The sequence below is a fragment of the Oncorhynchus keta genome, chromosome 27 (genome assembly GCF_023373465.1).
Source record: "Oncorhynchus keta strain PuntledgeMale-10-30-2019 chromosome 27, Oket_V2, whole genome shotgun sequence".
Taxonomy (NCBI): Eukaryota; Metazoa; Chordata; class Actinopteri; order Salmoniformes; family Salmonidae; genus Oncorhynchus; species Oncorhynchus keta.
The window spans coordinates 23,692,691-23,707,249 of NC_068447.1; the positions used below are offsets into that span (position 1 = coordinate 23,692,691).

Genomic DNA, 14,559 nt, shown 5'->3' on the forward strand with positions numbered 1-14,559 from the left:
CACGGTTAGGATGGTCTTCTGAATCAGGGTTAGTTTGGCAGCTGGGGTGAAAGAGGAGCGATTACGATAGAGGAAACCAAGTCTAGATTTAACTTTAGCCTGCAGCTTTGGTATGTGCTGAGAGGACAGTGCACCGTCTAGCCATACTCCCAAGTACTTGTATGCGGTGACTACCTCAAGCTCTAACCCCTCAGAGGTAGTAATAACAGGGGCATTCTTCTTACCAAACCACATGACCTATGTTTTGAAGGTGATCAGAACAAGGTTAAGGGTAGAGAGAGCTTGTTGGACACTAAGAAAGCTTTGTTGTAGAGCATTTAACACAAAATCCGGTGAGGGGCCAGCTGAGTATAAGACTATCATCTGCATATAAATGGATGGCTTCCTACTGCCTGAGCTATGTTGTTGATGTAAATTGAGAAGAGTGTGGGGCCTAGGATTGAGCCTTAGGGTACTCCCTTGGTGACTCCCAGATTTTCTGACTTTATACACTGCACTCTTTGAGAAAGGTAGTTAGCAAATAGGCCTATAACAGTCAGGATCAGCTTGATCTCCCCCTTTAAGTAAAGGACTAACTGTGGTTGCCTTCCAAGCAATGGGAACCTCCCCAGAAAGGAGAGACAGGTTTTAAAGGTCAGAGAGAGGCTTGGCGAGGATAGGGGCAGCAACCTTAAAGAAGAAAGGGTCTAAACCATCTGACCAGATGTTTTTTTGAGGTGAAGTTTCAGGAGCTCCTTTCGAACCTCTGACTCAGTGACTGCCTGCAGGGGGGAACATTGTAGCGGGGCAGGGGAAAAAGAGGGAGAAGCATCGGAGACAGTCGCATTAGAAGGGGTGGGAGATGAGGAAATGTTGGATGGGCAAGGAGGCAGGGCTGAGTTAAATAGGAATCCTGACTTAATGAAGTGGTGATTAAAGAGCTTAGCCATGTGCTTCTTGTCAGTAACAACGACATCATCAACATTAAGGGACATGGGCAGCTGTGAGGATGAGGAGGGTTTATTCTCCAGGTCTTTAACCGTTTTCCAGAACTTCTTGGGCTTAGACCCACAGAGAGAGAACTGCTCCTTAAAGTAACTAACTTTGGCCTTCTGGATAACCTGAGTGCACTTATTTCTCATTTACGTGAATGATAGCCAGCCAGTATGCGTGTGCCGAGCCTTTCTCCAAATGCAATTCTTAAGGTGGAGTAACTTTCTTTATGGGGGCATGTTTGTTAACAATACCACTGAAAATTTCAAAAAAGAAGATCCAAGCGTCTTCGACAGTGGGGATCAAGCTGTTTATTTACCATTTTACAGAGGCCAGTTCATGAAGGAAGGCTTGCTCATTAAATTTTTTTAGCAAGCGTCTATGACAAATCAGGACAGGTCGTTTCACTGAGCAGCCATTATGAACACAGGCTGTAAAACAGTGCTCACTATCACGATTACGTGTGAGAATAACATCGAGGAGAGTAGCCTTTTCTGGGTGTTTGGAGTCATACCTTTGTGGGATTGGTGATAATCTAAGAAAGATTTAGGGAGTTCATTAGTCAGGTATTTTAAGCTTGGACTTGGTAAGGTGGTTTAAGTGGGGGAAAAATCCTACAATGTGATTAAAAAAAAAAAAAAAAAATATTTTGTCTGTCATAGTTGAAGTGTACCTATGATGAAAATTACAGGCCTCTCTCATCTTTTTAAGTGGGAGAACTTGCACAATTGGTGGCTGACTAAATACTTTTTGCCCCACTGTATATAATCAGTTTAACAATTGGGATGTACACATTTTGGTATAAGGGTATGATGAGCACATGAGAGGCAAGCCATAATATAGATTAAAACATTAATGAGCGAGCTAAAATGGACGATATACCTATTTGATCAGCACTTTTGAAATTGACAGAATTAAGATCATTGGCCATTCTTACATAAATAACAGGGAATTAAATAAGCAGAAAATTAAAGCTTTAACAGTATTCTATGACATTTATCTCAAATTAGCTATAGGCTACTTGTGCACCACCAAGTCAGAACAGTAGGTTAAGTTCTGAGGGGGAGAGACCAAATTCTTGGGGGGGGGGGAAGTTCTGAGGGGGAGAGACCAAATTCTTGGGGGGGACGAGATTGAATCATGACGTCAGTGCTCTTCAGGTCAGAAGGTTGGTGCTCTAGAAAAAGACCAGAGATTCTTAGTTGGTGAACCGTTGAACATTTATTGTCCCAGTCGAAGCTCTTTTTTTCTCAGAAGCTCTTTTTTACTCAGAATTCCCAGTTGTCTTGAACGCATTGAAGTCCGAGATTTCCCAGTTCAGAGTTCCCAGTTCAGAGTTCCCAGTTCAGAGTTCCCAGTTCAGAGTTCCCAGTTCAGAGTTCCCAGTTCAGAGTTCCCAGTTCAGATTTCCCAGTTCAGAGTTCCCAGTTGTTTTGATTGTGGCAGAAGTTATGCTGGATTGACAGCATGGCCAATGTATTCAACTTTTTCCGGCCCTTGGTGCTTACCTTTTAAGGTTGAAAAAGAGACCCTTTCAGACAGATGTTTTAAACCCAGACTTGGACCTCACACCCTCTCCACCGAATAGCAGGCAGAGGAAGCAAAATAGTGATTGCTTTGCAACGCAATACATTTTATCTATAATTTCTCTGCATATGACAAGGGTTGAAAAGGATTAGCTTGTAGATTGTCAATGTGATTCATATATTTTGAAAGTATGATGTTGATCTGGTCAGTCCAATCAAAGCTACGATAGATATAATGTGATTTCACATAAAAAATGTTGTGCCCTATGATCTTGAGCCTTCTTGGATGGGCACTTCTAATGGAGGAGTGACCGAATACTGAGCCAATCACAGCGCAACTAGAAAACATTACCAATATCTACACTCTGTGCTTTAGCTAGCTTCCCCTCCAGCACAGAAAGCACTGAGCTAGGTTTAAACCCTTGCATTTTGGAGCTGCCTTACTCATATTCGTATGCGGCTTTATTAACTCAAGGATTAAAAAAAAAAGTTGTTTGCAAGCTGACATGTAACAGGAATTAATGCCGAAATAACATGCAAAACAGGCCATTTATAAAAATGTATTAAATAATATACAGTGCCTTATAGTATTCAGACCCCTTGACTTTTTCCACATTTTGTTACAGCATTATTCCAAAATTAGTTAAATTGCTTGTTTCCCTCATCAATCTACACACAATACCCCATAATGTCAAAGCGAAAACAGGTTTAGAAATGAAAAACTGATATAACATAAGTTTTCAGACCCTTTGCTCAGTACTTTGTTGAATCCCATTTTGCAGCGATTACAGCCGCATGTTTTCGTGGTTATAACGCTACAAGCTGGGCACACCTGTATTTGGGGAGTTTCTCCCATTCTTTTCTACAGATCCTCTCAAGCTCTGTCAGGTTGGATGTGGAGCGTTGCTGCACAGCTATTATCAGGTCTCTCCAGAGATCATGTCCACTCAGTTGAATTTACCACAGGTGGACTCCACTCAAGTTGTAGAAACAGCTCAAGGATGATCAATTGAAACAGGATAAATACTTATGTAAATAAGATATTTCTGTTTATTTTTAATAAATGTGCAGACATTCTAAAAACCTATTTTTGCATTGTCATGATGGGGTATTGTGTGTAGATTGCTGAGGATTTTGTTTATTTAATGCATTTTAGAACAATGTAACAATGTGGAAAAAGTCAAGGGTTGTGAATACTTTCCGAAGTCACTGTTTCTTTGGTGGAATTTCCCCAAGAAGATTTGAGGCTGTAATCGCTGCCAAAGGTGCTTCAACAAATAACTGATTAAAGGATCTGAATACTAATGTAAATGTGATATTTATTTTAGAATGTCTATGGGGTATTTGTCATTATGGGGTATTGTGTGTAGATTGAGGGAGAAAAAAATATCAATTTTAGAATAAGGCATTAACGTAAGTATATATATATGTACGTAAGTATAAATATGGAAAAAGTGAAGGGCTCTGAATACATACACAAAAAGCATGTTTTTAGCTAAACAGGTAGGCCTCAAAACAGTTGGGGTCTCCGCTGCCTAGTTAATTTGTACATATTGACCTCAAATACCTCATGCCCCTACACAAAGACTCTGGTACCCCGTGTATATAGCCAAGTTATCATTACTCATTGTGTATTTATTATTACATTTACATTTACATTTAAGTCATTTAGCAGACGCTCTTACGTTTATCACTAGGTGTTTTACTTTTCTATTACGTTTCAATGTTTTCCATCTCTACATTGTTGGGAAGGATTTCACTGTTAGTCCACACCTTTTGTTTACAAAGCATGTAACGAATATAATTGGATTTGATTTAATATAGAGCAATGTTTACGTTGCAAATATAAATATGAATTATTGATATAAAAGTTTTCTGCCCCCTGTCCTGCTTTTTGAATGCATTAGAATTTTTGGTTTATTTGGTTGCATATAATAGTGGTCATAATTCAAGCACTAGTGATCGTAAAGATTTTGTAGTGGTGATATGATGTGGCACTGTATATTTGCATTCAAATCACATCGTTGCAGTTGGGTTTTTTAAAGTTAACTCTTTTAACAATGCATCCTAAAAGCTCATGTGTTATCGACTACATTAATTATCATATACAGTACCAGCCAAAAGTTTGGACACACCTACTCATTCAAGGGTTTTTCTTTATTTGTACTCTTTTCTACATTGTAGGATAATAGTGAAGACATCAAAACTATGAAATAATACATGTATTAACCAAAAAAAGTGTTAAATCAAAATATATTTCAGATTCTTCAAATAGCCACCCTTTGCCTTGATGACAGCTTTGCACACTCTTGGCATTCTCTCAACCAGCTTCATGAGGAAGTTACTTTGAATGCATTTCAATTAACAGGTGTGCCTTGTTGAGGGACACTGGGACACTATAAAGTCCATGGAGAAAAAGAACACCTCCTCCCAGCTGCCCACTGCACTGAGGATAGGAAACTCTGTCACCACTGATAAATCCACTATAATTGAGAATTTCAATAAGCATTTTTCTACGGCTGTCCATGCTTTCCACCTGGCTACCCCTACCCCGGTCAACTGCACTGTACCCCCCACAGCAACTCGCCCAAGCCTTCCCCATTATTCCTTCTCCCAAATCCAGTCAGCTGATGTTCTGAAAGAGTGGCAAAATCTGGACCCCTACAAATCAGCCGGGCTAGACAATCTGGACCCTTTCTTTCTAAAATTATCTGCCGAAATTGTTGCAACCCCTATTACTATCCTGTTCAACTTCTCTTTCGTGTCGTCTGAGATTCCCAAAGATTGGAAAGCAGCTGCGGTCATCCCCCTCTTCAAAGGAGGGGACACTCTTCACCCAAACTGCTACAGACCTATATCTATCCTACCCTGTCTTTCGAAGGTCTTCGAAAGCTAAGTTAACAAACAGATTACCAACCATTTCGAATCCCACCATACCTTCTCCGCTATGCAGTCTGGTTTCAGAGCTGGTCATGGGTGCACCTCAGCCACTCTCAAGGTCCTAAACGATATCTTAACCGCCATCGATAAGAAACAATACTGTGCAGCCGTATTCATTGACCTGGCCAAGACTTTCAACTGTCAATCACCACCTCCACATTGGCAGACTCGATAGCCTTGGTTTCTAAAATGATTTCAGTGTTCAGTGTGTCAAATCGGAGGGTCTGCTCTCCGGGCCTCTGGCAGTCTCTATGGGGGTGCCACAGGGTTCAATTCTTGGGCCGACTCTCTTCTCTGTATACATCAATGATGTCCCTCTTGCTGCTGGTGAGTCTCTGATCCACCTCTATGGAGACGACACCATTCTGTATACTTCTGGCCCTTCTTTGGACACTGTGTTAACTTCTTAAGGTATAAGGGGCAGCATTTTCACTTTTGGATAAATAGCGTGCCCAATTTCAACTTCCTGCTACTCATGTCAAGAATATATAAGATATGCATATTATTAGTACATTTGGATAGAAAACACTCTGAAGTTTCTAAAATGGGTTGAATCATGTCTGTGAGTATAACATAACTTATGTAGCAGGCAAAACCCCGAGGACTAACCGTTCAGATTGTTTTTTAGAGGTCTCTGTTTGTTCACTGAATTCTCATTGGCAAACAATATTTCTTAGTAACTTGTTTTCAGTTCCTACGTCTTCCACTGGATGTCACCAGTCTTTGGAATTTGGTTGAGGTTATTCATTTGTGCAATGAAGAAGTAGGGCTAACTAGGAACTACGTAACACTGTTGAGAGTTGCGCAAGTCTTGAAATGTAGCTTGGTTTGTTGTGTTCCTGTATTGAACACAGATAGTCTCCAATTTGATCGATTATTAACTTTTAAAAATACCTAAAGTTGTATTACAAAAGTAGTTTGAAATATTTTGGCAAAGTTTATAGACAACTTTTGAAATATTTTGTTGTGACGTTGCGCATTTTGGAAGCTGTTTTTTTCTGGATCAAACGGGACAAATAAATAGACATTTTGGATATATATGGACGGAATTAATCGAACAAAAGGACCAATTGTGATGTTTATGGGCATATTGGAGTGACAACAAAAGAAGCTCTACATAGCCCATCTATAATTTACCCAAACAACTACCCCTTCCCCTACTGTATTTATTGATTTATTTTGCTCCTTTGCACCCCATTATTTGTATTTCTACTTTGCACATTCTTCCACTGCAAATCTACTATTCCAGTGTTTTACTTGCCATGTTGTATTTACTTCGCCACCATGGCCTTTTTTTTGCCTTTACCTCCCTTATCTCATCTCATTTGTTCACATCGTATATAGACTTATTTTTCTACTGTATGTTTGTTTTACTCCATGTGTAACTCGGTGTTGTTGTATGTGTCGAACTGCTTTGCTTTATCTTGGCCAGGTCGCAATTGTAAATGAGAACTTGTTCTCAACTTGCCTACCTGGTTAAATAAAGGTGAAATAAATAAAATAAAAAGATAATTTGTGAAATTTCTTTTCTTAATGCATTTGAACCGATCAGTCGTGTTGTGACAAGGTTGGGGTGGTATACAGAAGATAGCCCTATTTGTATACAGAAGATGTATAGAAGATAGCCCTGCCAAGTCCATATTATGGCAAGAACAGATCAAATAAGCAAAGAGAAATGACTGACCATCATTAATTTTACACATGAAGGTCAGTCAAGCCGTAAAATGTCAAGAACTCTGAAAGTTTCTTCAAGTGGAAAACCATCAAGCACTATGATGAAACTGGCTCTCATGAGGACCGCCACAGGAAAGGAAGACCAAGAGGTACCTCTGCTGCAGAAGAAAAGTTCATAAGAGTTACCAGCCTCAGATTGCAGCCTAAATACATGCTTCAGAGTTCAAGTAACAGACACATCTCAACTGTTCAGAGGAGACTATGTGAATCATGGTTGAATTACTGCAAAGGAACCACTACTAATGGACACCAATAATAAGAAGAGACTTGCTTGGGCCAAGAAACACAAGCAATGGATATTAGACCGGTGGAAATATGTCCTTTGGTCCATATGTGACATTTTTGGTTCCATTCGCCATGTCTTTGTGAGATGCAGGGTAGGTGAAAGGATGATCTCCGCATGTGTGGTTCCCACCGTGAAGCATGGAGGAAGAGGTGTGGGGGTGTTTTGCTGGTGACACCGTCAGTGATTTATTTAGAATTTAAGGCACATTTATCCAGCATGGCTACCACAGCAATCTGCAGCGATATGCCATCCCATCTGGTTTGCGGGACTATCATTTGTTTTTCAACAGGACAATGATCCAAAACACATCTCCAGGCTGTGTAAGGGCTATTTGACCAAGAAGGAGAGTGATGGAGTGCTGCATCAGATGACCTGGCTTCCACAATCACCTGGGATGAGTTGGACCGCAAAAAGGAAAAGCAGCCAACAAGTGCTCAGCATATGTGGGAACTCCTTCAAGACTTTTGGAAAAGCATTCCTCCAGCATTCAGCTGGTTGAGAGAATGGCTAATCTCAAATATAAAATATATTTTGATTTGTTTAACACTTTATTGGTTACTACATGGCATGTGTTATTTTGATGTCTTCACTATTATTCTACAATATAGGAAATAGTAAAAATAAAGAGTTGGTGTGTCCAAACGTTTGCCTGGTACTGTAAATGCACTATTAAAGAGGTAAATCTGTATTTTCAAAGGTGCATACTGTTTGAATTGTCATGTATTATTCAATATTACATATTGGTCCTTGGAGTTATTCCTAAACACTTGCTATAGTTTCAAGGCCTGAAAAATGGTCACCTATCCAATTCACCCAGACAGAAATATAAAGCAATATAATTAAATTTTGAAAATAAATGGATAATGTTGTAACCCACTATTCAACGTACTTCACTTTCCATCCTTCTACAGAATTTGAATATCCTTGTAAATTGCCTCATCTGTAGCCTTCTCTTTGAAAGGTTTTTTAGAGCGTTACACGTCTATGTGGTAAAGGAGCTGTCCAGAGTTCTGACCACTCAAGCAGCCCAATCTCTGTGTATCTGAAGAGACAGCGACTCAGTTTTTTTCTGAGCCTGTCAGACACGAATGAGGGCTCAAAGAAATGGCGTTTCTCATTCAACAAATGATTTTAGGGGTGATGGTTCAATGGGACTTCTCAGTTAGTGAGTAATGCCTGCATGACTATCATGCTGCACTGGTACATGGTTGGTATGAACACCAATCAATATTACAATAGTTGGCAGTGCATTGGACGGGAGCTGTGCTATGTGTGTCAATGAATCTCAGCGCTTCATATTGACCCGATGTCGCTGCTCTGCTCAGCTCGACCAGGTTCAGTGGTGTGATGGGGGTTTGCTCTAACGAATTCACTGGACCACTTGGTGATTGGTTTGTTCAGCAAGATTTGTTCCGTTTGTAGTAGAGCTTTGGCAAATATTCTAATGTGCAGAGCACTTTAAACATGATCACACACACACCATATGGGTGAGACACAGCAGTGGATACAGAGGCAGACAGACAGAGTGTGACACAGATTTTACACCGGTTTGTTAAAATGGGAAGCTGTGGTTTGTCTATATCGGGGATGGGCAACTCCAGACCTCGGGGGCCGGAGGAGTGGTGTCACTGGTCCTTCCGTGGTCCTTCTGTGGCTCAGTTGGTAGAGCATGGTGCTTGTAACGCCAGGGTAGTGGGTTCGATTCCCGGGACCACCCATACGTAGAATGTATGCACACATGACTGTAAGTCGCTTTGGATAAAAGCGTCAGCTAAATGGCATTTATTATTATTATTATTATTATTGTCACACTTTTTCCCCCATCTCTAGCAAACACAGCTGATTAAACTAATTGCGTTCTAAACTGAAGATCATGATTAGTTGATTATTGGAGTCCAGCGTGTTAGCTGTGGCTGGGGCAAAAGTGTGACACCAATCGGGGGGAAAAGTGTGACACCAATCACTGAGGACTAGAGTTGCCCATCCCTGGTCTAAATCAAATAGATTTTAAAACGATTGTGTGAAGCCTGCATTTCATGTGCTGACAACAACAATGAGAGATGGCACCAGCAGCACCAAATGCCATTGCCAGCAATCAAATAATCACATTTTTGTCTGTTTCAGTTTCTCCTCTGTGATTTTAAAGAACTGTATGGCTGAGGATAAAACAAATACACAGAGAGCTCCATATATAAGTTTAAGTACTTTTCTTCTAATATCTCAGGAGTAGAGCTGATGGTGAGTTGAGAGATGACTCTGCTGTCCCTCTGTTGGCGATGCACTCTGAGAAGAAAGACTTGGTGATCAACAGGGTATAGAAGAGAGGGAAATGGGAGTGGAAGGGAGGTAGCCATGTGGGATAGTATAGTGTTGTGAGGTAGCTATGTGGGGTAGTATAGTGTTGTGAGGTAGCCATGAGGGATAGTATAGTGTTGAGAGGTAGCCATGTGGGATAGTATAGTGTTGAGAGGTAGCCATGTGGGATAGTATAGTGTTGAGAGGTAGCCATGTGGGATAGTATAGTGTTGAGAGGTAGCCATGTGGGATAGTATAGTGTTGAGAGGTAGCCATGTGGGATAGTATAGTGTTGAGAGGTAGCCATGTGGGATAGTATAGTGTTGAGAGGTAGCCATGTGGGATAGTATAGTGTTGAGAGGTAGCCATGTGGGATAGTATAGTGTTGAGAGGTAGCCATGTGGGATAGTATAGTGTTGAGAGGTAGCCATGTGGGATAGTATAGTGTTGAGAGGTAGCCATGTGGGATAGTATAGTGTTGAGAGGTAGCCATGTGGGATAGTATAGTGTTGAGAGGTAGCCAGCAGCGAATCCTCAGCCCCAGAGAGTCCAGATGGTTCTGTTGAAAACAACAATGAAGTTCTATAATTCCAAAGGACCACCATCTCCTCATTCAACAATTCAACTTCCCCCATAATTAGGAAAAATGCTGTAGTCACATACTTTAGATTGTATTCTCTGCTCAACTTACAATAAGAAACTCAAGCAATTTCCTGTCCATTCATAATTAGTGAAAATGCCCAAGCTACGCAAGGTAACTTTCAACTCGTATTACTTTCCCCCTACTCCATATGAGGAGAATGGGTAGGCGATGACGATGCACATACATTTAGCTAGATATAGCCTGTAGCTTTATTGGCTCTGAGTGCAGTGTTCCAGAGAACAGCCATGTGCGGAGCGCTTTCCCTTAATGGTATTGTGGCGTTTATTTAATTCTGTCTGTGTAAAGTACTGTATACTCCTGTGGAATCGCATGGCCGCCACTATTTTGATGTAATTTCTTGTCCTAGGGAGGAAATGCACCTTTAGGTTCCACCTCGGATGAATAGCAAAGGCTATTTATACATATTCATGAATTGGATGTGGGAATTTCCATGTGGAGTTGATCATCAATAAATAAGTCACTGACAGCTATCAGTGTAGCTAGCTATCTTGCTTACCTAGCCAGCTAATGTTATCTGTAGTTGCGGTTGTATTTTTTTTACTACACTGTATTGAAAAGATTAGCCAGCTGGCTCTATGGTTGGTTCTGGAGTTGGAAGCCTTCCGTAAATCATAAGCATTGATCAAGGGAAGACTTTGCCACAGATGTAAAATATTGGCCAATCTTTGACGTCACCATCTATTGTTATTTCAAAGGTTTTGGCATCTTCCATAATTTGCGGCCGCGAATCCACTATAAAATTGCTAGAAACAGTAAGATGACACTCCGGTAATTTGGATAACAATTGAAAGATGGCTGATATAAGTTTTTGTTTATTGTTATGACACTGCAGCGTCTGGTAGGTAGGCAGGCTGCTGCCAGTCTTCGGCTGCGGTACAAGCAAAGCCAAGTCAACCCGTGCTCATGGTTCTCACAGGGGAAGTGAAATGATAGACTACAATGACTTTGCTCATGATCATGTATGCCACAGATGACATGAAACTATGAGTTCCTTGAATTTTATTTTGCAGGTGCCTTTTAATTATCTGGATAGAAACTTGTGGTTCATAGCTAATGTTATACCATTCAAAGCAGTGGAGCGTGTAGCGATGCTAAACTTTAGTGGTCAAAAACATTCATCTTGGGACGACGGGGCGAATGGGTTTGCTAAATGCTATCATCACGCAATCATACTATTATATCAAATGGTAATATATATTATTTATTTATTTATTATTATTATTATTTTTTTTAAATACAGACAAGCTCAAAAATAAGTAAAAATGTGGTCCCCCCTGGTGGTACTTGAGGCGTCACTACAGACCCGGGTTCGATCCCAGGCTGTGTCAAGAGGCGGTGCACAATTGGACCAGCATCGTCCGGGTTAGGGGAGGGTTTGGCCGGCCGGGATTTCCTTGTCCCATCGCGCTCTAGTGACTCCTTCTGGCAGGCCGGGCGCCTGTAAGCTGACTTTGTTCGCCAGCTAGACTGTGTTTCCTCCGACACATTCCAGGTTAAGTGTCAAGAAGCAGTGGGGCTTGGCAGGGTCGTGTTTCGGACAAGCATGGTGGAGGTGCAAAAACATACATTTGTACCCGGTATTTTAATGTGCTCCATGGCTCAAGGCGGCCAAGTGGAGACAAGGCTGTTTGGCTCATCAGTTGCAAAGAGGAATACCTTTGCAGCTGTTTCTGATTAATAAACGATGCCATGCTGGTGAAAGGTATCATTAAAAAAAACAGCCCTGAAACAAAACGTATGGTGAAAAATTATTTCTGTATCATAGGAAAAGACACAGCATTCACATGGATTTGAACGAAGTGGGCAGTTCAGATTTGTCACGTCAAGCCCAAATATATCATACTTTGACTAAAACAAAGACTTATTGACTTAAATCGTTGTGCAACATCATGGGACAGCTCTGGCCTTAATCTTTCAGCTCGAAAAAGTGCATTTCTACTGGTGGTGGACTAAAGAGTGTGACTGCAAATTAACAATGTTCTGTGTAGGGCCAGAGACCCATTTAAGCTTAGGACTATGATGCAGGATAGCTATGTATACTGGTCTCTAACTTAGTACTTAAACTAACTCAATGAATTGTAATTCCATGTAAGATTGAGCCCCTCCTTCAAGAAGTGAGCACAATGTAATGGATGCATCCTCCTCACATCCAGTTCTTATGTAGCAGTTTGTGTTACCTCTGCAAGGTTGAAACGAGTTAGACCAGCTTTGTCTTGAGTTCTCTGAAGTATCTAAAAAATGTGGAGCTTTATTCCAGCAGAGCTTGTGGCTACCCAGAGCTAGGTCTCTATCATTATGAGCATGGGGAAAACCTACATTGGCTAAATGTTTTTTTCTTCTTATTTTTTCGAAAGAACCCTTTGCTTCTCCACAGTGGCACACTGGATAACATTTTCTCTCTGCGATGGAATGTCAATGTAATTGCATTGTATTATTTGCAACACACTGTACAGCAATATTGTCAGGGGTTTCTAATTCTTTACTGCGTCTGGTATTGTTGGCATGTAGACCATGAGAATGACTTGAGCGCAGCAGTGTGTTTGATTTATGACTGCTGGTGTTGTACTGCATCTTTTCATTGGGCTCTTCCCTATCCATACAGTGCAGAACCAGGCTATTTTGTCACTTACGTTGTCGTATCGTCCTTGATTAATTGAGATTTTTTAAATTAGATTGTTTGATAAATGCATTCACAATGATTTGATTAATATACTAATCAGTAGACTCTTTGTTTTTCAGATCTGAATGTGACAGCTCCAAAATGGTCAGGTATGTACACTGTTACACATGATGTAAGGCAACTATTCAGGTAACACTTGAATAACACTTGATGACCATCTCTCCCGTTCACTCTCTCCCATTCCATCTCCCTCCACCACCCACCCATCTCTCTGAGTAGGTTCTGGTTCCAGATAACACATGATACCCTACAATCTCTAGTCTATAGCTGACCAGCTCTGTAATAAAACATGCTAGCAGAGACATGAGTGATTATCCTGTGTGCTGATGATAGTAGCAGCCAGGCACTGATGAGGTGCCTCAGTGTCCACTAGTGACCATTATGATGGGGAAAATTATGGGTTTGAGTGCAACCAAAGGCTGCATTGTAATTTCCTCATACAGTCTATCTGTCAGGAGATGTATATGGGAGTGTCTTAGGAGATTCAGTGAAGCCATGGAGTGGTTTAAAGCTAGAATAAGTATACATCCTTGACGTGATGTGACTAGGGCTGGAAAACTTGACTGGCATGTCAAGTCGAGGTGCTTTTCTCCCCAGTGCCTAGTAGGGTTGGGAATTGCCGGGGACCTCACATTCGCACTGAGCTAAAGGGTAGATCTGCCGCTTTCAAGGAGCGGGACTCTAACCCGTAAGCTTATAGTCATAGACTCTTCTCTCTGCTACCGCACGGCAAGCGGTACCAGAGCGCCAAGCTTAGGTCCAAGAGGCTTCTAAACAGCTTCTACCCCCCAAGCCATATGACTCCTGAACATCTAGTCAAAAGGATACCCAGACTATTCACATTGCTCTCCCCTCTCCACACCACTGCCACTCTCTGTTGTCATCTATGCATAGTCACTTTAATTAACTCTACCTACATAAATGTGAATTTATGAAAATGTATGAAGTTTTGACTTGTGGCTGTGTTATCTAGTGGACATCTGTTCAAGTGGCCAATGTAGAAATTGCTCTGTCATTTCTTTGTTGCTTAAATTCTACGCTGTTCACTAAATGTCAATTTGTGAGAAAACAAGCTCGGAATAGTGTAGGGAATCATTGTACCATCTAAATCGCTGTGAAATATAAAACCGAAAGTAAAAGGCTCAAGAGTGAGTCTCCGCCATGTTACGGGGAAATGGGATGTGGGGGCAGGGAGGTTTAGTTTTGAATGTAGCCTAGTGCTGTTGCAATTCACCTAGCTTCCACATAGGGGAGAGATTCTGTGAAATTCTAGGTGTAGCACCTTTAAAAAGAAGATGGAGAACATGCTATGAAGGAAAAATACTGGAGTTTTGGAGCAGGTAGAGCCAACTGGCGCAAAAAGAATATTACGATATTGTCCAAACAATATGACACGATATATCATGAAAAATGATATCCTGATATGTAGCTGTGTCCATTTCCCCCCTTCACTAGTCCCTAG

At 41.0% G+C, this 14,559-nt stretch overlaps 1 protein-coding gene across 2 annotated transcripts in view; it reads left to right on the forward strand.

Moving 5' to 3' along the window:
• LOC118359624 (IQ motif and SEC7 domain-containing protein 1-like) overlaps positions 1–14,559 on the forward strand; it is a 246,958-nt gene that overhangs the window by 29,092 nt on the left and 203,307 nt on the right. For both annotated transcript variants that reach the window (XM_035738184.2, XM_035738177.2), the window contains exon 2: positions 13,157–13,186. In XM_035738184.2, the coding sequence (XP_035594077.1) occupies positions 13,157–13,186 (30 nt within the window). The remainder of the gene's footprint in view (positions 1–13,156; positions 13,187–14,559) is intronic.